Consider the following 24,082-nt stretch of genomic DNA (forward strand, 5'->3'; position numbering starts at 1 on the left):
CAAGTGTCAAACCAAGAAAAATTCAGTTACTAATGCAAAAACAATCTATCTTACCTAGCACGCCTTTATTTGATGCCAGTCGTAGCCATGGCTTTTACCTTACAGCCCTTCAGCCTTCATCCCTCAGCCCTGCTCCTCCCTCCCCTCCCTATCAGACCCCGCCGACCTACCCTTGGTGGGGACGATGGTCTGCGGCGGCGCCGTGATGAGAATCTTCCTCATATGGTGTGGCGGCCCTCCGAGGCCGGGCAGCTGGGTGACCAGCGGGCCCGTCATGCCCAGCTCCAGCTCGTGCCACATGGCGCCGTCCAGGCCCACCACCTCGAAATCGGACGGCTCCATGGCCTGTGTGGGCGACGCCAGCACGGCGTTGGTGGACGGGGAGGGAGCCGACAGCGGCGAGAGGCGCGACGAGGACACCTCGGGCACATCGGGCGAGTCGGCCGAGCTCACCACCAGGCTCTCCAGCCGGTGGAACGTGCCGCCCTTCGGGTCGGACAGCATCATCACAGGCGGCGAGGGCACCAGCAGTAGCTCGGTCTGACCCGAGTCCGGCAGTCCCCACACCTCCCGACAGTCCACAGAAGCGTCCGCCACAGTCGCTCCGTGACTAGGGATGTGGAACCCTCCTCACAGCTCCCAGAGTCAAGCTCCAGTTACGGGCTGGCACGGCGCAGCCTGCCGCCTCTTCTTGCGTGAGTCGGCAGTCTTTTTACAACCTTCCAAAAACGCGCAAGGTCTTTGCCAAAATCAACGTATCGCTCGACTTCCGTCAAGCTCAATCAACACGTTCGCACTTCACACCACAGCGTCTCACCAACTGTCCTCTTCTGTGCAGCGCTGGACAGGTATCCCCCGCTGGCGGAGCGCTCAACACACCTGCTCGTCGTCAGGTCAGGTGCCGACTGCCGGCCGGCGCCCGCTTCCGCCATCTTCTCCTCATGACGTCACCGAGCGGCGTGGCGGCGGAGGCGGCGCGGCCGAGACGAGGGCGGCGCGGCGGCGGCCGGCGGCGGCGGCGGCGCGGCGGCGGCGGCGGCGGCGCAGGTATGTAGAGGTGGAGCAGGAGCGAGGAGCAAGAAGTGAAAGTCCTTGAGAAGACCACTGAATTGGTGAAAAGCGCCTTCAGAAACGGACGAACGCCCCATGGCGCGACGCGGAAATGATTCAGTTCGGTCGGTGCTGATAGGTGTGAAACACTATCGATGATTTCGATGATTTTGGATTTCGGAGTTCAGATAGGAACTACAGCATAATTCAATATAACTGCCTAAAACGTCCTCTTGCTTAAACAGGTATATTTTTCATTTCCGTAATTTGAAACCATGAGACATTAAAAATGCGATACACAAAAAAAAAAACACCTTTTTAACTAAATGAATGCATATGCATTGTCCTCTGAATGACATCGTCGTGAACAGCAAAAACCGACATTTCACAACCCCAAGACCAGGATTTTGTTCGGTGGTGGGTGCTAACGAAAAAAAAAAACGAACCAGTGTGCCCTGTGCAAGGTACGAGATGTGTGCATTTGCGTCCCTTTAGACTTGTGCGAATCGGCGTCGGTAAGCAGAGTCATGGCATCGGCAAATCAGCCTCCACAAAACACTCATATCCAATGACTGACGACTTTTTAGGGTCGGTCAAAGGCCTGCCCTTAGCCACACCTCACAAGAACCTTGATCGGCCAGAACAGGCTTTAGTTCGCCGAGTTCGAAACGAGCACAGCTTGGGCTTGCAGTCATAGTGGTACCTCCTCGCCACTTGATTTCAGCCGAGCGCACTCTAATCAGGTGTTCAGAGAGTTGTTAAATATTGTCTGTCTAAAACCAAATATTTTTTTGTGAACAATTGATTGTGAATCAATTTGCAATTTATCTTCACCAAATCAATTCAAACTTCTGATCACAGTTAATATGTGTGATAAATTACCTTTACCGTACCATAAACTTAACGTTTTGATCATGAAACGACACAGGAATATGCAAAGACATAGGTATCATATGATTGAATCACGGCAAGTCAGCCACAAGGACATCAAATCACAATGCAACCATACGGCATCCGAAAAACGCAACGGGCCAGTAGCACCGAAATCACATCCGTGTCTCTGCATTCTATAAAGAACCGTCCACACCGTTACCTGATATCGAGTCCCGAGCTGGGAACCGGGCTTTCTTCCCACGTCCACCAAACCCAGCCTGCACAATGCCCGGTATCTATCGGTCTTTCAGTGCTCAGTACCGCGGCCGATACATAGTTCTCAAACGATCTATCGGCACGGCACATTCCAAGGCCGTCTGAAAAGCATGGACGCATGGACACGAGGAAGTGACAGAGTGCGGCATTTCTGCGGCGAGTTTCATGTCACCGACGGAGACGGCGTGGGTGTGTGTTGTTTTCCTTTGCGGTCAGGTTAGACACAGAGTGTGAGGAAAATAGTATGATAAACAATGCGTTTATGGTGGTGAATACCAAACCAACCACAGCAAGCCGTTATCAACTTCGACTGGCATGCAAACTTTAGGAAACTGTAGCCAATTTCAACAGAATAAAAGCAAACGATGCCTTCTTTGGCGACGAGCGATGAGCTTCTAAGAAATTAACGTTGTTTCGTTGTTGTAACTATATAGCATGAAGCTGTCTATAGTTATAGAAGTTGCTTCATGGTGTATTTATCAAAAAAAATATCAGCTTCTGCATTAACAATGAAGCGATAGACCACACCAGATGTCCTACAGATTTGTTGACCTACCTTTCGAACAGAAGCACTTCATTTTGCTACGCCTTCCAACCATTCACTTTAAAGCTACCTAAATTTATTCAGATCCACCCTCACTTTCAGTCCTAATGAAATTGATAGCGATGGTGAGACCGATTAGGTGGGACCGACTTGCTGAAGAACAAGTGAGAAGCGCACATTCCCTTTCAATGACAACTTCTTTGGGCTAGTCACTTCACATCATCGAAGGAAAGTGTAATGAAAAAGTGGCAGACGACTGGAATCCAAAAGGTTAGATGGCTTGGAACTGTATCGTGAGTCGCGAACCTCAAAGAACATAGCCCTTTGGCCCTGTCTGAACACTGAACACAGGCAAAGCCGAATAAGGCTCATAGCCGACGTTCATGGGTGCTGCCATCTAGCAAAGCAGCAACCGGCAGGTGGCAGCACCTACAGGGAGGGAACAGCTGAAACTCCAAACCATGTGTGGGCACTGGGCAGGGAAGAGAACGGAATATGTCGACTTTCCCATTGCATTCTCTAGTAATGCATACAGATGTACTGAAAGTACTAACAAGAAACATTGAGCTCCCATGTGTGACTTATTGCAGCAGAGTGCACTTCTGCTCAGAAGAGCTCACATTTGAGCTCCCATCAACTTTGACGCCGGATATACAGCGGCTGCGCATCAGAGGTCCACCAACGTTATTTCCCTTTTTATTGCGGCTCCTTCCGCGGCCAACGATCCCAGATATTGCCACTAGACTGAAACTGCGCAGTTGGACGTCGGCACAGAGCCCAGCAGTTGACTATGACCGGGTGCTTCAAATCCCCGCACCTCGTAACAAATGCATCACAAACCTCTCCCTGCGACCGGACCCACCCATCACGTGCCATCAGCAGTGGACCAGAAGCCCGCCGTTCATAGAACTCCAGCCACTCACCCTCGTACTCCCACCTGCCGCTGGCGCGGCGTGGGCCACAAAGGGCCGGGGCGGGACAGTGAGACAACACAGAACAGACAGACCGGAAACGGACCAGGCAGCCGGACAGTCAGCCGGGCCGGCGGGCGGGCGACCCTCGCGTGCCGTCCCGCCCGTGTCCCCGTACCCCGGCCCGACGGGATCACGCTACATGGGGCAGATAGTACCGGCAGTGTAGCTCACGATTCACTGTCTTTAGAGACTATTACCTATTCTTTTCTAGCTATGATTCTAGCAGAATCCATACCAAAACACCAGGGGACAAGATAAGGTGACAAGCTCTGCACCAATTTACCGGCTCTTTTTCTGTCAGCAGTTGCTGGTCTAGCCCTAAAGCAATTTGAAATGAGCCAGCCAACGTATCTGTCCAGTTTGACATGATTTTGCCTTTGGGTTTGCGTTACAACTTACTATTTGGAGGCAGTCACATCCCTTTGCCGGCTCCCGCTCTCTTCAGGGTTTGTTTCCCAGTCTGACCCCACCCCTTACCGCAAAATGCCCTTCTTTACCTCCATTCAGCATGTCAGTCACCGTCAGCATGTCGCTAGTGAGCCTCGCAGCCTCCATACAAAGCACATGCCGCAGACACATGCTGGCAGGTATCTGTCGCGCACATTACCACCATATGGCAGCACAGGTGGCAGCACCAGCTGTCGTCACATAAGGAAAGTGTGCGGGCGAGCCCCGAGCACGTTTCGCCGAGGGAAGCTAAGATAAAAAAAACACGCGAACGTGTTTCGAGCAAAATGAATGGGAAAGTTTCAAGGTTACTCTTTTCACTCCATTATCGCTTTGTCCGACACCGTATAAAGCTATTCAGCACCAAATTACTTCCGATCAAACCTCTTATTATAAGTCCTTGAGAAACACGTCCGTAAGAAATAACTTCCTCTCCCTCTCCCTAAACACACATGGACAGGCGAATTCGCGTCTCCCCACCGCCACCGGAAACCAGAGACGAGGCGGCGCTCCACAGCCCGCCAACTCCAGCATCGACCAGACTGTCGGCGCTTTTTGTCGGTGGGCGTGGTAAAAAGGTGCCGCCTGTCGCCCCCCCCCCCCCCGCTCTGCCGATCTCGGCCTGCCAAGAGACTAGGGGAGGGGAGGAAAGCTGAGATAACCGCCCTTCCGCGAGCTCAACGGTGCCTGCGTCGAATTTCGGGGGAAGGTTGGAAAATATTTTCAAATGACTTTTCAGGCTGCGTCTCACTGTGGTAATCATCAGTGATCTGTCGATGGGCCATTACATAACGAGTTTGGAAGATGAAATTATGTAAGGATGTGGACGTCCTCAGTCCACATGCTACTGGATGCATGGTTTCTGATGCAAGTTCAGCAAACTAATGAGTCAGGCGACTTCAATTTGTATACTTAATTTTCTTTCCAAAATGCCTACAACAAGAACAGAAACAACTAAATGCCGAAAATCTGCAACTTTGTCCGACAGGTATCTAAATCGGGCAAAGCCTATAATTTGGCCGCAGATTAAACTGAAGCATTGATCTCCCGCAACCAATCACGCTAAGCAATATTGAGGATGAGCAAAAAAAAAACATCGGCCCAGCAGCACAGCAAAAGCGTGCTGTTCAGAACAGGTTGTCAATAAACATGAGCAGCTGCAGAGGCCGATGAGGTAGCTCTCCGAACTCTGATCAATAAGCGGCGCGCTGTGGCGGGCCTCAGCGACAGAGAAGCGCCTTACGACCGGTTAAGGTCCGCCTCTGCCACCCCAGCTCAGCGATTCAGACGCCGACAAATATGGACAGGCGAGACAGGCCGGGTACTGCGCCCGGATGCCGCGAATGCCGATTGTCCTGAGACTGATGGAGCCGGTTTTTGGGCGTCCGGGTCACAGCGAGGATGATGTGAATTAAAAGCGTCTCCCTCGAGATGGCACAAAGCTGTGTAGGGCCTCACCACCAGTGAGCGCACGGTCGAACGACTACAGTGAACTTAACTCGCTTCTTGCTTCTACTGGAGGATGAATCGAGATTCAAAGCCGAGTACGAGCCCGTGTAGCACCCAAAAAGTCACTGCTCTTTGCTGTTCGTAAACCTGACGTGATTTTCCCCATCCTTTATGTAGTTCACTTCTGAGTATGAGATTCACAACTCAACCATTCGGTCCAGTGCGTTTTGAGTTCTCTCATTCACCAATGTATGATAATGTGGTAAGGTCCCTCCTATTACCCGGCAGTAAGACTCTCCCACTCACCATTTCTATCCGGCGGCGAGCAGGGATCATAGCTGCTGCCGGTGGATAGTGGCGACACGGCGAACAGGGCCGCTGCCGCCGCCGAGCCCATGCTGCCGGGCGAGCTGGCCGAGCCGGGCGAGGCGCCGCGCGCGGGCGAGCCGGGCTGCGGCGGCGCCGCCGCGGCCGCCCGGGGGGACAGCGTGCCGGCCGCCAGCTGGCCGCGCCGCGCGCCCTGCACCAGCGCCGACACTGAGACGGTGGCCAGCGTGGGCGGTCGCTCACCGGACCAGCGCCGGCATCACACCCAGAGCCTGAGGGAGCGAGGGATAGGGCGGTTAGAGTGCAACTCGGTGTCTGTATGGGGAGGTTGCAGATTTGAATACAATTCAAAACCTGCAGGAAAGATGAGGGACCAGAGCAGCACGTGTAAATCTTGAACACAATCTGCATCTATCTATTCTGCATCACTAAAAACAACAAAAGGCTCAGGACTGGTCATTTGATCTGGGAGCAAAAAAGTCCAAGTTCATGTCTCCGTTTCTTCACGAGAGTTGCCTCGTAAGGACGTCTCGTAGAGCAACGTCCCACCCTAAAAGGTGCATTTTCGTTTTAATTGCCCTACAAAAACGATGCAATCTCAGCATAAACGCCTAATATCCACTTGTGTCTTGTTTACTCAGGACTCAGACGGGCACGACAAACAGCACCTTCCCCGACCGGCCCACAGATGGCAGGGCGGTCGGCCGGGCCGAACGGTGGCGCCACCTAGCCGAATGGGGTCATCACGCCAGGGACGGCTGGCTGTCGGCGGGCGGACGACGGGGGCGGGGCGGGGGACGGGGAGGGCGGGGGCCTGCTACAATCGATGACGAGGGAAGGTCAGGGGCGACTGAAGGACGCGACAGCCCGGCAGAGGACGGCGACCCCAACAGCGCTCACTGCTCTGCCGCTGCAGAACGGGGCGACCATAGTGGGGCAGGGGTGAACAATGCGCATTGAACCGATTGAGCATTGGAGAGCCATGCACGGCGGCTGTAGCTTTGGCCAGATGACTGATTGTACAGTTATCGCGGAGGCGTCGACTGCCGGAGAAAGAAAACAAAGGAGAGATTTAAGTGAAGCCGACACACAAAGGAAGACGATTTACAACCAACAACTTTCCAGAATTAGAATCATTCATCGCAGATACGAGACCCCAAGTGAGACTTTCAGCAGCTTGAAAAGCGTGTAGATTGTTTATATGGTCCCGTCCGCCGCTGCTCCTGTGTCAATGTATCCCAAAGTCATCCTAATTAAATCACCCAATATGCAGCAGACGCCGCCTCCCATCCTAACCGCGGGACCTGTCGACCCCTGTATAGCCCACCCCTGTGACCCGGGGGCGTCGAGCTCCCTAACCGTACCGGAGCCAGATAGCAGTGTCGTCATCTGTTCCCCGGTGAGGGTCACCAGGGACGGACCCACGGGGAGAGGTCGCCGGGCGCGAGGTCATGAGGTCGAACTCGACTCAGCCCAGTGACGGCCAATGGAGACGGATGGAGCGACAGCTCAAAAGACGACGGAAATCGACGGCTTGTCACAGCACAGCCCTCTGCATTTTGCAAACTGATCAGAGTTATGAGTGCGTCCAAAGTCGACGGCATGACCCAGAAAATTAAGACGAGCTCTTAGCACTTAGCAGAGAGAGAACACAAGTGCACCATGGACACCAAAATAAAACGAGACGGCAAAGGGTCATGATGGCCTCCTGTCAGCTTCAGGGTTGGCATTTTTGCCGGCAAAAACTAGTTTATGCCATTTGCCGGTTTAAACCGGTTTTAACCGGCAAAAAGTGGCAAAAACTGGCAAAAACTAAAAACCAGCACAATGATATGCCTAGACATGGATTTAAAGATGAAACATTTTTAGGAGAATTCGGTGAAAGCTTTATGCTTTCAACCAGAAGTGACATTGACCGTTGAAGTGTTCTATAACTCAAAAACATTTTCATGGGCTTTCCATAAGGTGCCTTTTGGGGGTGACAAATGAGCCAGTGCAAGAGTGAGTCCCGGCGAAGGGGTATCTGCCACTGATATGCGCACTGCACCCTACCGTGGCAGCTTTGCCCCACTCCCCTACATGGAAATACATTCTGTGGTGGATGCCTACTGACATGCATAGACATTTTAAGCAGGGATAAGTAATGAGGCAAACTTCAGAATGTTTGGTGCATCTCTATAACATCAAGAAATGCATTTGTACATTTCAGATCCATTCCTAACTAGAAAAGTTGTGGTTTGGCCCACCTGAGTTTTATCCAGTTTTTGCCAGTTTTTGCCACCGGGGTTTCTGCCAGCCGGTTTAAACCGGTTAAAACCACTGGCAAAAACCAGTTTTTGCCACCCCCGGCCAACCCTGGTCAGCTTTGTGTTGACATCAACCCGAAGGTAATACGTTATCGCCGCTACCAGACATGCTGTGCGTATGCAATCATTCATATTATCCCAGCAACAAAACTCTACAAGACATAATCGCTAGGGGAAAACACCGTTTCTGAATCACGCTCATGTGTTTCCTGGGAGGGTATTTCGGGCAGCCGTACGCGCGATCACAAGTTTCCCACAAGGGCGCTTCAGGGCTCACCGAAGTTAGCTGATCGCATCTCAAGTCACTCAAGCAGTCAGCCGAGTAAGCTTGATACCTACTCGACTAGTCGAACTGATACCAGGCGGTTCCCTGAGGGGTGCTGACAAGAGTAGTCAGTAATTTCCACGGACCCAAAGACCTCGGCCACAGCTAACCTAAGACGCAGTTATTGGAGTGTATGGATCACGTGCTTGCATGACACGCAACCATGATTACCATGATATATGATACAGCTAAGACGCAAGTAAAAATAACAAAGTATTACTTTGATTAATTCATAGCATGTGCCTACTAGTTATCAGCGGGGTACCGATTCAATTGGGTAAGCACTATAGTTTTATTTTCTGTTGCATGACTGAACATTGAACAATCCAATACCCCTGCCGGTGGCCTACTATAACTAGTTCGTTGTTTGTTTACAACACGAATGCACGATGCAGCAGATAACTCGGTATGTTTATTCTGGCGGCCATGCGATGAACAGAAGATTCCGTATGTCGTCCGTGGCATCATTTTCCATATCTCGACTACCAAGACGACTGGCAGTCACCGAAGCACAGCAGAGCCAACTGTGGACCCAGCGAACACCTGACAATGAGCTCACGGCTCAGCCATGACGATTTACCCACCACAGGTGCTTTGGCTACCCCCCCCTCCCCCCTACCGCCCCCTGTCTGATGACGTCAGTGTACTCATTTATCGGACATGGCCGGCCACAATCGTCGCTCCGCCTCCCCCCGTCTCCCTGGGGGGGGGGGGGGGGGCAGTGTGACCGCCGCCGACTGGGGGGTAGATCTAGGTCAAACACACCGAACGCGAGGGGGGAGGGGGTGGTCGCCGCCGCCAACGCCGCCGGAGTCGGATATGGATGAGGCCTATTGGGGATGGCGCGGCAATGGCATATCAGTCTGAACTGGCGGAAGAACCTAACGAAGAAATGCACCATTCTATCCCATGTAGCCAGCCCATCGTTATCCATGGTTTCTTTACGTTCTAAATGGTTTTTCTCCATGGTTCTCCATAAAATCGACGCCGATGGTATAGTGCCGCAGACAGGTTGCTCGGGCCCTGTGCGGCTGTCCAGGATATCATACTCGTACATACAGTGGATCGTATCTGCTAAAACTAACAAAAACACGGATTCTGGCACTTGAGGAGATACTACAAAGTGTCGAGGTTAAACAACGTCAAGGCAAACGAAGTAGGTTCGCTCCGAGATCTGTATGCAGGCAGTTGGGCAGGTCGAACCTTATTGCCACGCGAGGTTTGTTTAGGATGTCTGGGTAAATAAATGATAATAGTTGGGTGATAACTTTGCCTACACGTAATGAAGTGTTTGGCCTAAGCAAAGCAGCACATGATGTCACTTGGATACGGTGAATGGTAGCCAGCTGAGTTATGAAGGTATATGCTTGAGCGGTAGCCGAACCCATGGATTCAGCTCGTATTTGATACGCTTTGTTCAAAAGTGCTGATCGGAATGTTATATTTTGGTCGAAATTATCAGTCAACCTGGCCTGAAATTTCGAATTTCAGTCGGAATCGTACAAATCATAGACGTCCGAGACTGCAGCGAGAGCTGTTGATACAGCGTCATCGTGGACATTGATTAGGTACTGTTGGGCATATGTATTGACTGGTCGGCATTTGCCGAATAGCAGACAAGAGTCCGCAGCACTCGATGCATGCCGTGGGCATATAGACCGACACAGTTGTCCGAATTACCAACAAATGGCCACTGTACCGGCAGCGCAGTGGGTGGTACTACATAAAGAAGGCATGACCGAGTAGTCGGACAATGCTGCTTCATTAAAAAGAAACGAACCATGACCGCCAAAGGTCGACCATGGCCGGAATGGCTGGCGATAAATAGTCATGTACGGACCTCGACGAGTCAATGATAATGAACCAGTCCATTCTACAGGTCACAGTGTTTCACCTAATAAAGGCAATGAGGCTGATGAGTTTATGGACTTGGTGAATTTAGAGTGTCCACATTAATTACCTGCTGACACGCCCTAGCCTCTACGGAACGAGCCTTTCATATCAATAGGCGCCTCTGATATATCCTGCCAACTGCCTCAGAGCTCGACTCATGGACCGGGCGGAGGCGGGGGGGGGGGGGGGGGCTGGGGGTCAGGCTGTTTATTGGAGAGTCCGGGCTGCCCCAGAGGCCACGGGGTCACGGTCAGCCGAGCCCCGATCAGGCGCCAGCAGTCGACGCCCTAAATCCAATCACATACCAGTTAGCTGCGGCCGGCCGACCGGCCTGGGAGCCGAGACGTGAGAGGATGCGGGTTAGCAATGGTAAGGCACAGGGAGGGGGGGGGGGTGGACAAGCGATTTCAGTAATGCATGTCTTTGGTGACTTTGGCGGGTGTTGTTTTGAACACAGCGTTACCAAAACAGAAAACTTTTAGTGATGCATCATGCATGTTTCATACCGTACCGGATTCACCTGGCAAAGTTCTCGGGGTAGATCCACCAGTAGACAGAAGACAAGGTTAAAGGGGGCGTCCCCTGCTGACCTTGAAGAAAGGTGCGGAACGTGGGTCTGCGAGACACGTGGAGACCGACTGGTGGGACACGATAGGGGTGACAGGGGACCAAATTCACCAGAGAGGGGAAGAGACCCCATCGAGTGGAGAGCAGGGGAATTAACGAGACCCAGCTGCTTGGAAAATCACACCCGTCAAATCAGTTGACAAACGACACGATGAACACGAGTGGGATTTGGGCGAAATGGGACGGAAGTTATGAGCACGCGGAGTAGTAAAAACTCGAGGGCAGTGGGGCGTAAAATGTCAGTGGCGTGCTCTTTACAGACTGTTCGACAGAGACTCGGCGGCAGTGCAGCTGGCGGTTGGTGGGGGTTTCGTCTCAGGGAGGGGTACAGCTGTAACCGTCAGGGGGAGCCGGCGGGCGGTCCGACCATCATGACCTGCCAAACCGCCAGCCAGTTTGGAGGTCAAACTGCCAGCCGTGATAAACCATGAGCTGGTTCGGTGATTATCGGAACTACCACCGTATGGCAATGCAGGAAGTCGGGTTATCAACACTCGGCAATCATCCCAGGTAGAGAACTGTAAAATGCCGAAATCAGTCGCACGAATAACTAGAGACCTTGACCAAAACTGCCACCATGTGAGTACCTACACAGTGCGACAGTCTACAATTATATGCTCGTGAAAATTCAAAGACAAATTATTGATTAAAGAATAATAATACAGAAATAAGCTTGTTCCGTGTTCACTGTGCTCCCAGACACTGTCGCTATTTCAAGAATATCGGAAATGTGGAAATATTACAATTGCAAATTTTCGGGATACGAGTTCTGAATAAAAAAACAAAACAAATAATCATGCAAATATGTGCCCATAGGCAGTCGTGTAGGATCATTCCATCCCAGATATTTGTTCAGTCAGGCCGGCTGCTCTGCGCAATTCCAACAGATTTACTGCAGCAACTGATGAGAAAAGTTTGCAGATATGTGCCGTCTGCATCAACTCAACAGAACTTCCCTCTGATATGACCAAACCGGGCCCAGCTTCACCCCGTCGCTGACAGACGGAGCCGCTTCCCCATGGCGGGTCCATAGGTGACCTCAGACGCTGACGTCACGCCAGCATTAGCCGTGGCGGGCTCGGGCAGTATTCGGTGCCATGTAAATACGACCCACAACGCGACCAAATATCGGACAATGCGGCGCGGTGCGGCTCATAAGGCGATGATATCGGTATAACTAGCGAAAAGTGCGCCTGAAGCGAGCCGTATCGACGCATACTGACTCATGTCCGCCCGCCTTAGGAAATAGTTCACTTTCACGAAATTATTTTTTTGCAACGGATTTATGATTTTTTATGTTCAAAATAATCAGCAAAGAAAATAAAACCTTTTTATAACAAAAAATTATTTTCTTTATTTTGATATAGGAAGAACTTTTCAGTTTCTGTAAGGCACACGCGATCCAGTATGAAAAGAGCATGGGTTCCGAAAATTCTTCAGAAACAGAGAAATTATCGCAGCCACCGGCATTTGGGCGATCTGCTCGATCTGATAATGTTCCCCTGAATGTCCTAATTGATCAGTACGAGAATTTCTCTAGAGTTCTCGTAGATAATTTCTCTACTTTCTGAATAAATTTCGGGACCCATGCTCTTTTCATACTGGATGGAAATATATGCAAGGCACACATCCTCAACGCAAGACACCTTTTTCGGGACGAGAAATAGAATATCTTTGCCTAGGGTGATCGTTGGGCTGTAAAAGCTCCTGATTTATGCTCGTCTCAGCCCAAGCTACGGAACTGCTATTCCAGTTCAAAACCCATGTTAAAAAGTGAACTATTTCCTTTAACAGCGGACTGCCGTTGTGACAAAGGCGCTTATCACTGAATGCAGCACACTTACGATATCAGAAGACAGTCGCGGTGGACTTCCTCGCTCGGATAGATCCCCAGAGAAAGCACAGCTGCTCTCCTGCGGACAAAACAGACGATATTGTAACGAAATACAGCCCTGCACTGCTTCCTTCACAGCCGCAGGGAGTCAGAACAGTTTCAGATGCCTCACTGCAATGGTTACCCAGCGCAACATGTGGCAAACAGATACCAAAACAGGTGGAGCACAGCACAGGTGCACTGCAGGTCGCAACAGACACAGCTCAGCAAAGCATCGATCAAATTTGTGGACGCTGGCAACAGTGCCCGTCAGCGGCACATCTGAAGGGCATGTTTCGACAACGAGCTGGCCCCAGCTGCGCCCGGAGGCACTCGAGGGCGACCGGGGGCAATGGGGGCGACGCTCCCAGCCAAATGGTGACGGCATGACTGGGGACAGCTGTGGCATTCAATACTGCTGGCAATGAATCTTCAATACTGAATGTGAAGTTATCCTGCTATGCTTGCCATAAGCTGCAGCCGGTCATCAGAAATTCATCGCAAAGACGAAGATTTTTCGATATTCAAATTCAGATACTGACCCCCAGCATCCGGTAATTTCTCAGTAGCAGCCTGCGACATGTCTGAAGCATGAGATCAGCTGTTTACGGCATTGTTTGACAGCCTCATTAATTCTCTAGCAGTACTGCTGTGCACAGGCACATCAAACATACACAATGGGCGTCATCACAGCGGAGAGTGGCCTTACTTGGTCGTGGTCACGAGCGCGCCTGGGTCGGCTGCAGTGGTTGGACTCTCTGCCACTGACACTACGACACAGCGGACCCCGGGGGGCAATGACCTGCGACCTGTGGTCGTGAGCCGTGACAGCGAGAGTGACCGTGATTGTGGCCGTGATCCGTGACGGTGACCATGACCGTGATTGTGATCAGGATAAGGACACCCGTGAGCAGTGATGATGCCCAAGTAGTCACCGTGACTAAGCCATGATAATTTGCCTGTAACCTTGGCTATAGTGACCAATATCATAATCCATGAACGTGACCTATTCATGTGACCTGTGAGCACCTCAACCCTCTAGTTTCGTGAGCGAGACGTCACCCTTACCCAATGCACAACGGCAACCGTAGGTGCCCCTATCCTGTACACAATACGATTACGTTCATGGCGCAATCCACTGTCATACAGCTCACACTGATAGGATTGTGACAGCCGAATCGATTCTGCGTCGGGCCGTTATCGTACGTCGCCGCATGTCGCCGCAGAGCCGGCCGGGCCGGCCTTGGGTGCGGCGAGTGACCAGGAAAGCGTCGAGTCACGCGCAGCCGACAGCGGCACGGCGCCGCGGCGCACGGAACTGACGACTCCTGACAACGACCCGCCGCAGGGCGAGTGACCTACTTAGTGGGGTGTCCCGACCACGACCGCTCCCCGCTGCACCGCCGCCGGCAGAGCTTAGTAAACAAACAACGATGGGTGTGACGGAGGAGAGAGATGGGTGTTATGATTTCCGCGACTGATCAGCGATTATTGCGATGAGTTAGCACGGTCAGGAATAGAAGGAACGTCGTACGTCCTGACTCAGCAGTGAAAAGCTCATGGTAGGGTTAAAAGACGCCGGTTTGGCGCTTATCAATTACAAACCAGCAATCATGGCCCACGCCACACGTGATAACCACAGACCAAGCCGAACTCAGACACAGAATGTCTGAACAAATAACAACATCGTGCCACCTGTGTTGTACCGTGACGTGTATAAAGTCAAGTGTCGCCGCAAGCCCGACTGACGTGCTCCTGTCAAAACAAACCGGGCAATGCTCCCGGCATGCCTGCACAATGACCCCCAAACGCGACCGTTGCTAGGCCAGCTACCTCCCGGAGCAGTTCCCCTCCCCCTGAGGCTGCTACCCCTTGCTCCGTACAGCCCCCTGAGGCTGACAGCAGCCCTCCGCGACTTAGCAAGTTCACAATATTGCGGGGCCTGGCGGCGCGACCGGCACGGCAACGACACGTAATTCGCCGCACGGAAAAATGAACTGCTAAATCCTGTTTGGACGTGGCGCAATTTCGCCCCAGCGCGGCGGACGAGTTCATGTAACCGCGCAGTTCTGAGAGAGAGAGAAGCAGTATCGCGCCTTTGTTGGAACATCCAGTTGTTGGCGTTAGTTGTTAAGAAGTTAGCGGTAAACTTAACATGCTAAGTCGCACACAGCACGGAAAATTATTAACGCTGTTATACGATGTACTTTTTAATAGGTAAGTTAAAAGAGAGAGCCTAGCTTATCAGCCGTAACGTTATGGGGGCTCATTTAGATCACCGTTACAGCCAGCCTCATAACTAGCATATAGCTTTGGATCCAACAGTCAACATGCATAGGTAAGGTACCATGAAAAAACACTTTTAGCATGCTAACATTATAATCTAAAAGATGAACAAATGAGGGTCACGAACGAATCCCGAAAACAGGCTCCTAACTGGTTCCATCGCATGAATATACATTGCAGATCCGTCTTCACAATAAGTGAGTGGGGAAATACGCAAACATCCTGTCATCTCTCCAGTGCATAGCGTTGTTGTCCCGTGTCCAGCGTCCATCGCGCAGCAACAGACCATTCCCGCCCGGGTATTAGGAATACACGCTGCCGCACCGCCGAATAAGGTCAGGCAATCAGCAAATGAGGCACTCACTCTCTCCGTACGAGGCCGGGGTCTGGCCAGTTGCAGTGGCCGGGCGGGTTAGTGTCAGAGCGGTGGCAGGCTTGTCGTACCGTGGGAGACGGACAGGACACCGGATAGGGTCGGACTGGTGGCCAGATGGAAGCCAGCCTGATACCGGTCAGCAGCAAGATGAAACTGTGGTGGGAACCACACTACAACCCAGTACGGCACTCTTCCACTAGACCAATAACATATCCCAGCTCCCTGATTTGAACAGCCCAACATGACTCAAGAGTTATAGGTAAACTTCAAACTAGACGTGTCGCATCGATCGACACCGGTTCCTGGTCCCACCTACGCCCCAGTCTCGGTGTCCGCGCTGAGCCCCTGCCCGACCACGTCATGCGCGAGCCGGTAGTAAGCCGCCGGGCCGACCCGACTGGCCGAGAGAAGGTGGCCCTGAGCGAACCGGTCGGCCCACTGCGGGCCCGGCGCCGAGCGTTCACCCTGCCCGCCGACTGCCGGCAGTGTCTGCGGGTCAGATGACGGCTGAAGGTGGGGGTCTTACCGGCAGAGCACCGCACAGCGTCCTGCACAGACCGCCTGCAATAAGCAGACACCCATAGGGGCTCCGAGATATGGGGTCATGAGAGACAGGTTTCTATATCACCCAGGACGCCAATTCTTGGCGAATGTGTACCAAGTTTCAGAGATAGATTCGTTTGAAGACCGATTATCGACGACGTAGGAAACTTGACACCATTCATGTTGAACTAGCAAATCTCCCAGCCTACTCCAAACCAAACCCTCACTTCAAAGTTGACTAAATCGCCACACGCCACCCACCGACGCCCCAAGCACGCTTTCATCATCCATTAGTTAATCCTCCGCGAGACACAGGCCACAGCGTCCGTCTGCTGGAAAGGAGGTCACTGCATGCCGTCCGACCCCGCCGCGGGAGGAGAGCCCCTCTGTGGCGTCAGTGGCGAGCACAGCGCGGCGTGACGTCATCGGTGACCCCAGAGGCGCAGCAGGGAACAGTGTCGCCGGGCGCGGACAGGGCCGGGGCGGCGCCCCTGGTGACCCCGACCCGCCCCTGTGACCTGAGCCCCGCGGGCAGGGCGCAGAGCGCAGTCAGCAGGTGCTCCGGTGCACTCAGAGGAACGGGTGGTGGTCCCACGGATAAGCACCGGTTCCGGTCGCCGCCGTGGCGCCACGGCCGGGCCCCGAGTTCGGTCGGTACCTGAGGTCAGCAGATATCTGAGGCAGCTGAGCTGATGTCTGATGGCCCCCAGAGGTGGTCCGACGACCGAGCAGAGCCCGTCAGCAAGAAAGGATACAGCGGTTATCCGCAGCAAGATAATACCGAAACCGAACCTTGGGTGCATTGAGCATACATTTGTCAGTACTAGACAAAAACAACGCCCAATAATCTCTTTCAGTCTGGAAAAACCTAACCTGGCATGAAAGCAGCATAAGATCCAGCACGACAGGATGCTTTCAAGATTGCTACAAGATATTTCAGAGCCTCTGTTTCGGGCGTTCAGACCTAATGCCCCTCCAGTAGTCCTATGACGAATGGCCGGTACGGACATAGCCCTCTCTCTTCCATGCTGGCACATTGCAGCCTACTGACTTCCGCGCCATGCAAGCACCCGCTCGTTGGACGAGTTAACCCTGCACTACCCTGTGCAGGGTTAACTCGGTAATGCAATTGCATTACCCCATCTGAGCTGAGAGAGAGTAGACTCCTCTCGGAAGTCCGCCTCCACCTCACTACAAACCCAGCACTGTAGCAAATGACATGAGCCACTCCATATGGCGTATCGGTGCAGCGCGAGGCAGGGTGCCGTGGTGGGAGGGACGGGGGGTGGGTGGTACCATCGGCCGACCCGGTTCTGATAGTCTGTCGTGATCTCATTCGATGCCCGGCGCCGTCGGGTTAATGGTCCCGATAACCCGGTCGGGACGGCGGAACGCTGTTTGGTCGATAGGGTGCCGACGTCGGCTAGATTATCGAACCGTGTTCGCCAGCGACTAGCTGAAAGGTCACGACACTCAACAGGTTAACGGCTAGAATTGACGCAAAAGTTACCATGATAAAAAGTCTTGAACAGCATTCGAACCTCCACCAAGAAGCGTTACGGACTCGTTCAAGATAAACTCTAGTCGATGCCAAAGCTATGAGCGAAGTCACGTAAACCATATGAGCATGAGTTACACAAGACGGATTTCAACCCTGGTGTGTGGCGAGCAATGTTTGCGTGATGCAAACAGGGCAGTACAGCCACCCAGCACGCCCCCTCCCCTGCAAGACGCAGCGCTCCCTGAGGAGCCCCCATGTGCGCCGCGAGGGCCAAGGTCAGTGCCGGGGGCAGGGGCGGTGCCAGGAGGGGACAGGGGCGGGGCCAGGTGTGCTCCTCAGACAGCCGGCGGACGGTCGTCACGGCACGAATGAGAAGAGGAGCGCGGCACTGGCCCAGGGCCAAATGTCACTCAGCCGCCGACGCCCGCGCGCGGCGGCCTGATTCACTCGTTTGTCGTCTGTGTCTGCTCCCACTCCCTCCTGCCTTTCAAACATACCGCACACGTGTGGGACTGGGCGCTCATGGTTTATCAGAAGCAAGCAGCTGCTCTCGAAACATATTATGGTCTGAGTGTCAGACTGTCTCTAGCCTGGCTGTTGGTTCCGCCTCCGCATTGTGTTATTTCAGTTCAAAATTCTGAATAAATCAAACACGAAAAGCTTGCATCAACATTATGCATTCATCGCGGTCCTCATACAGCAAACTCTGAGCTTCTTTCACTCGCACAGGTCCATCCCATCTCGTCCCACCGCGTCAGCCGCCAACTCCGCCGCTGCATACGGCGATAGTAAAAACGGCCGAGCCGCCGCGCCGTTCGTCCGTCCCACGCGAGTCGCGCAGCAGAGCTGGCGCCGCGCCAACCATCCCGCAGCGCTCCCAGCGTCTGTCTGCCACTCCGTGTGACATATCGGGGGAGCGGGCAATGGAGAACCAATGTGATGTAGTGGTCTGGCGTCCCGCCGGCTGGGACGGGGCCAGACGAGCGGAGGTGGGATTAAAGTGAACTCTGAGCTGGTGAGATAAGGAAAGGATGGATTCGGGAGATGCCCGGTCATGTGATAGAGCTGGCTTGAAAGGGACTGACCGCATGACCTGCTAGACACATGCCTAGAAAGCAGCCTGACAATGTGACACGGCCTCCCTGAACCTATCCTAAAGTTGACAGAGTTGCATCTAAGAAAGGATACACCCAAGGAGCACCCGTCGACCTGTCCGCCTTCTCAGACGCCCGCCAGCTGCAGTTGACAGACGGAAACGAAGCCAAGGTACGCCAGCGACAAACGATCCTCCCAACTGACAATGGCCTTGATCCCGTCCAAGATCAGCAGAGCTTGTCTATCATTGGATGACGTGCAGTTCATCAATCGGCGGCGTAAGTGTCGCGCGAATTCCGGCAGTCATCATTTAACACTGGATCTGTTCAAGATCAGAGATAAAGACAAACGGTTTTTCACAGTTCAGGCCAGTCTTTGGGAAGGTATCCAGGAATGTGGCATGCCTGTCAGTACCTCTAAACCTAAAGGTTTCATGGCTAATACAGTAGTTTGATAACGAGCCAGTCTTGGTCTATGGGTCAGAGCTAGAGGTGGCAAAATGTGGACCCGCGGACCCGGTCCAAAGAACCAGTCTGGACCCATATGGGTCCAGACCGGTTCCTGGAAATTTTCTGACGGGTCCAACCGGGTCCTACCATAAACTATACATTTTGCACACTACACTATTGCAAAATATGAAGTGAATGAAGTGAATGTTTCTTTGCAAACAGTAGCTCATGAGTATTCCTAGTGGGAAATAAGCTGTTTTACATGATGCAACTAATGATACCTACAAGTAGTTTGTATTAATTGACTTTTGGGGAACGGGTCCAACTGGTTCCGATTCTTACTAAGACCGGGTCCGACTGGTTCCATAAATGTACAGCCGGGTCTGGTTCGAGTCTGGTTCCCAAAATTTTCATCTTTTGCCACCTCTAGTCAGAGCCTGTCCCTGCGCTGATGGATCACTACGAGCTTTGTGCCTTTCCTCGTCCCAGGCCAGCTTCGCCAGTCAACGTCAAATCCTGCGCCTGTTTTGCATCCCCATGGTGGCCCCTCTCCCAGGGGTATCACCTTCCACTCCCGAAACCACGGCCCCAAGAGGCTGTAACCGCAGACCACCCCCAAAACCACAGCCAACCACAGACCACCACGACATCGGTCCGCCTGCCCTCAGGTATGCCAGACAGCGCCACTGCGCGTGGCAGCCCAGACAGCCCCATCACAGGACACGGCGAAAGCCATTAGCAGGGCGCCTCGCGTGAGGAAATACGGCGCGAGTGTCACATTGTCCGATACACTGTAAAAAATATTGACGAGCTATGTGTCAAAACAAGGGTCTCTAAACAGTCACCAGGTTGTCAATGCTTCCGGTACCTACCACTTGACTAGTTACCGCTTAGTAAGCTTACAGGCTGAGAACTATCCAGATCGTTATGATCCGGTATTGTAATGATACCCTAGGTGTACCTTTGTTTTGAAGTGCTGAATTAACTAATAAGGTTGTTTGACGTTTGTTTTCGCCTCAATCCGAAACGAGGAAGACCTTCATCAAATTATTAGGTGAAAGCCAGCCTCAGGATGATCAAAATACTAGGGGTAGTTTTGTCATAGTAATCTGTGAAGGGTGAGGAACAAGCCGTAGCAATGCACTCGTCACTAAACCAGCCTGAGATTATTCGCCAGGTAGCTGCTGCGTTTCCCTACTTGCTGAATCATGTTTGCAACTTTCCATTTCCAGACACTTTTTACGGCAAATAAATTGTTGGGTTATTTGGAAGGTGAATGACAATTTTATTTCTATAAGTCAATACATTTGTATTTCCGATTGCCCTAAAACTTTTTTTTAATCGTTTGCGGTAGGTTTTTATTGTTCGCAATAAAGTTGCGCACCTGTGAATCCTTCACTTAATGCGTTCCCGGCTTCCCGGCGCCAGTTGCGCTGTGCCGTGCCGCGTTCGGTCGGGGATGTGCGCGTCTGTGAAGTGCGAGTGTTTATCACTGGGCAAACCTGTATCGTTTCCATTTGTGCAGTGTCTAGTTATGAAGAATTGCTTACCGATATATGACCTGCAGTGATCGACGTTCTGATTCAATAACTTGCCATAAGCCATTATTCTCAACCAAATCGCGCAGAGACGTTTGCAAAGTTGTCGAAGGGGGGGGGGACAAGAGCGGTTTTAAATGAATTGCTCTCCATGCAGTGCAATAGGACTTAGGTTTAATTTTTCGAAAGTTGTGGAGCCGCCCCCGGTGTTCGGCCTGGCCAACTCTCTCAAGAACCGACAGCTAACGGAACACTGAAGTTTCACTACGACGATTTCCGCCAAAGTTATGAAGAAAAGGCAAGTGCAAGAAGTACAAAACTTCTCTTGGTAATCAAAACTTAGGTTTGGCAAATTCCAAACCCTAAGTCACTACAACTGTGGATATAAATAAGCTGGTTATTGGCGGCCAAGCTCTGGCCAATCTGAGGTTCAGACCTGTCATCAAGTTCATGAGGCAGCTGCGGTTGGGCGGCTCACGGGCTCCACTGCATAGGCTCAGACAGGTACTCTACAAAATGTCTTCTGTGTTCTTAGGTTCATATCTATCGATAGGTATGTGCATGCTTCTGATTCGATTGATAACTGTAAACGGGCGCTGGAAGTAAAAGGTTCGCTTGATATACGAAAGGTGCATTGCAAGAAAGCACATTATTTCAGAAATACACTTTCCTTTTATCTTGAGCGTTTTTGGAATGGGCCGGATGAATTCGTCATCAAACTGGTAAGGGATTTCGTTTGAAGACAACCGATATTTAATAATATGATGGTCTTCAAACGAATTCGCTGGCAAATTCGATGACTGGATTGGGCGGCGTACGGGAGAGCGCAGTAACGGTACTGTAACGGTCGCTGTTACACCATGAGACGTCACGAAAAGTGACGCGCCAGTACACGGCGGCTGACAGGACGGCAACGGCGGGGAACATTGGCCGACCTTTTGGGGTTGTGGTAAGGTCACGAGGTCAGCGAAATGGCATCTAGTGCAATATCACTACATGCATGGCTGCACTGTCGCTAGGCAAGCCACTTGCAATGAACATGTTCTGATACGGAACTCGGTCGAAAATCTGACGACAGGACTGTACTATTTCTGTCGACATCTTCCGCTCCCCTGAGCTGTAACACAGCCTGGTCTGTACACCGGAGATAGACTGTTTGTATATGTTTGTGTATGAGAAACGGAGCACCAGACGACTAGCGCCCCTCCCCACTGTTCCATTCCTGGCAGTCCGCTCTGCGTCTCAGCCTCGCCCACCCACCAGGCTATGCACCGCCGTCCCTCGTCTCTGCCGTCCCTGGCAGCCTCAGCAATGCGGGCGACGGCTAGGGCAGGGCTCGGGCGGGGGCGGGGGTGGCACAGCAGAAAACAGGGCGGCATGCGACCCGGCCGTGACGTCATCCCGTCTGGCACAAAGGCGGCCGGAGCGGCGGACTTTTTATCCGGCTCGCGCCGCGGTGCCGGGTCGTCCGGCCCGCGCTCCGACAGAGCAGCCGTGCAGGAGAGGAGAGGGATGGAGGGTTCCGAGAAGATGGCATGGGCAGAAGGAAGGAAACAAATGAAAAAATGAGAATGCAGAAGAAAAAAAATAATAGAATTAGAGAGCAAATATAGGAGTTATTCCAGTCATACTGCGTAGATTCAGGCCCTCCCGCCGGCACCAGACTACCCTCAGGCACGAGGTCGCGAGGGTTCAGGGTCAACCCCCCCCCCCCCTGCCTGGTCGGCCTGGCCAGCCTGGACATTCCAAGAGTGGCCGTCAGGCCACTGACACGTGACCTGCGCCACGGCAACAGCCAACCGTCACGTGGTGAATTCACTCCAGAATGTCGCAGCTGGTCACGTGTGCCCACCATATAGTGGCCTTCAGTGAACTACGTGTGCACGCCAAAATGATGTGATTGTTTACATCATAAAGCGGCTGGCAATGCAGTGCAGCACGACGGTCCTGCAAATACACCAAATCGGCAACTTCTTTCATCTCAGAGGAAAATAACAGGACAATTAAGGTCGGCCAGAATGTCGCACTTTTATATCACCACGCAAACATACCGAGAGGCTCAGAGGTTGGGAGGAAAGCAACAATCTTCTGGAGTCATGACCATCCTTAGAAGCCGGCCTTAGAAGTTGGGCGAACTTTTCAAGGCTAAGTAAATGGCTGCCCACGCCATTCAGTTTCTGTGGAACAATCCCTGGCAATCGCCAGTCCACTTTGCTCAGGAGCACTGTACGCTGGAGCAGGCCGTGGGAGCACTGACTGCCTGGACTGGCCACTGTCCGGGGACTCGCTCGGCCATCAACACGTTCATTGCCGGGAGACCGTGAAGTCCCTCCAGCATCAGAGGGCCACTCTCAGCTGAACAGAAATATTGGAGCGAAACTGGACTCGTCTGGTCTGCGACGCGGCGCGGCCCACTCACACTGCGAACGCGTTCCCGGAAATCTTGATCAAGAGCACCAGGACCTTCAGCGCCACTGAAAACGAAAAGCTGCTCACCCAATTTCGGGAAGCGATAAGTTTCCGTGAGCTGCGGCCGGGTCGCATGCCGCCCTGTTTTCTGCTGAGGTATGTGTACGCCGACTGCATTCCTCGTGGTCTGTATCGATCGCTCCAAGGCGCAGTTCCGTCTAATCGGGCAACCAAAGCACGCCCATACACGGTGTGTCATGCTGTGGGCGCCAGAAAACTTTTCATTCCACGCCAGGCAGCAAAGGTTGGGAATGTATGTATGTTCTGCCTCGTAAAAAGTTCCCACGTCAGCACTGCATGGGAATCATTCCTTGAGCATGCTGTAGCTATAATTGTGCGATTGACATCGTAGATGGTGCATTATATTATGTTAAGTGATTGCGAGATGGCTCATCAGATTCTCAGACTACGGACTTGTGTTTCCAAAACCGCTACTCACTGTGAACAAACCACGAACACTGCGGCAAAGAATATCATCTAGGAACATGGGTAGGTAAGCGTGTCATTACAAGTAGGTATTCGGGTCAAATCGTCGGGCCGGCACCAATGAAGCACCTATGAACTTTTGACCTCTAAGCATCACTTTTTCTCGCATGGTGAGCGATGAGGTCTTTCAAAGAAGGAATTCCACAACACGGACGAACAATATTCTATAGGGAGCGAGGCTCAGCATGGCTCGGCACTAGACAGTAGACACAGTTTCGTTCTGATTGGGCATTGTCCGAGAAAAGCGAGATAAAATTACATACATAGCTGCCAGCAGGGAGCCAGAATTCATTGAGGATGAATAGGAGCACATTCTTCATACTTTTACCTAATCGCCACATCAGTACTGAACAAGGATACCCAGAATGAATGCGT

The 24,082-nt window shown here is 52.3% G+C and overlaps 1 protein-coding gene across 3 annotated transcripts in view; it reads right to left on the reverse strand.

Moving 5' to 3' along the window:
- LOC122389981 (ecdysone receptor-like) overlaps positions 1-24,082 on the reverse strand; it is a 59,656-nt gene that overhangs the window by 23,090 nt on the left and 12,484 nt on the right. The window contains exons 2-3 of one of the 3 annotated variants that reach the window (XM_043382538.1): positions 12,936-13,004; positions 5,920-6,212 (exon numbers count right to left, since the gene is read on the reverse strand). In XM_043382538.1, the coding sequence (XP_043238473.1) occupies positions 5,920-6,010 (91 nt within the window). In that variant the 5' untranslated portion in view covers positions 6,011-6,212; positions 12,936-13,004. Of the gene's footprint in view, positions 1-170; positions 908-5,919; positions 6,213-12,935; positions 13,005-24,082 lie in introns of those variants that run through there. The other 2 variants (XM_043382536.1, XM_043382537.1) reach the window with 2 other exon arrangements.

The sequence above is a fragment of the Amphibalanus amphitrite genome, unplaced genomic scaffold, assembly GCF_019059575.1.
Source record: "Amphibalanus amphitrite isolate SeventyFive unplaced genomic scaffold, NRLGWU_Aamphi_draft 000378F_arrow, whole genome shotgun sequence".
NCBI classification, from domain to species: Eukaryota; Metazoa; Arthropoda; class Thecostraca; order Balanomorpha; family Balanidae; genus Amphibalanus; species Amphibalanus amphitrite.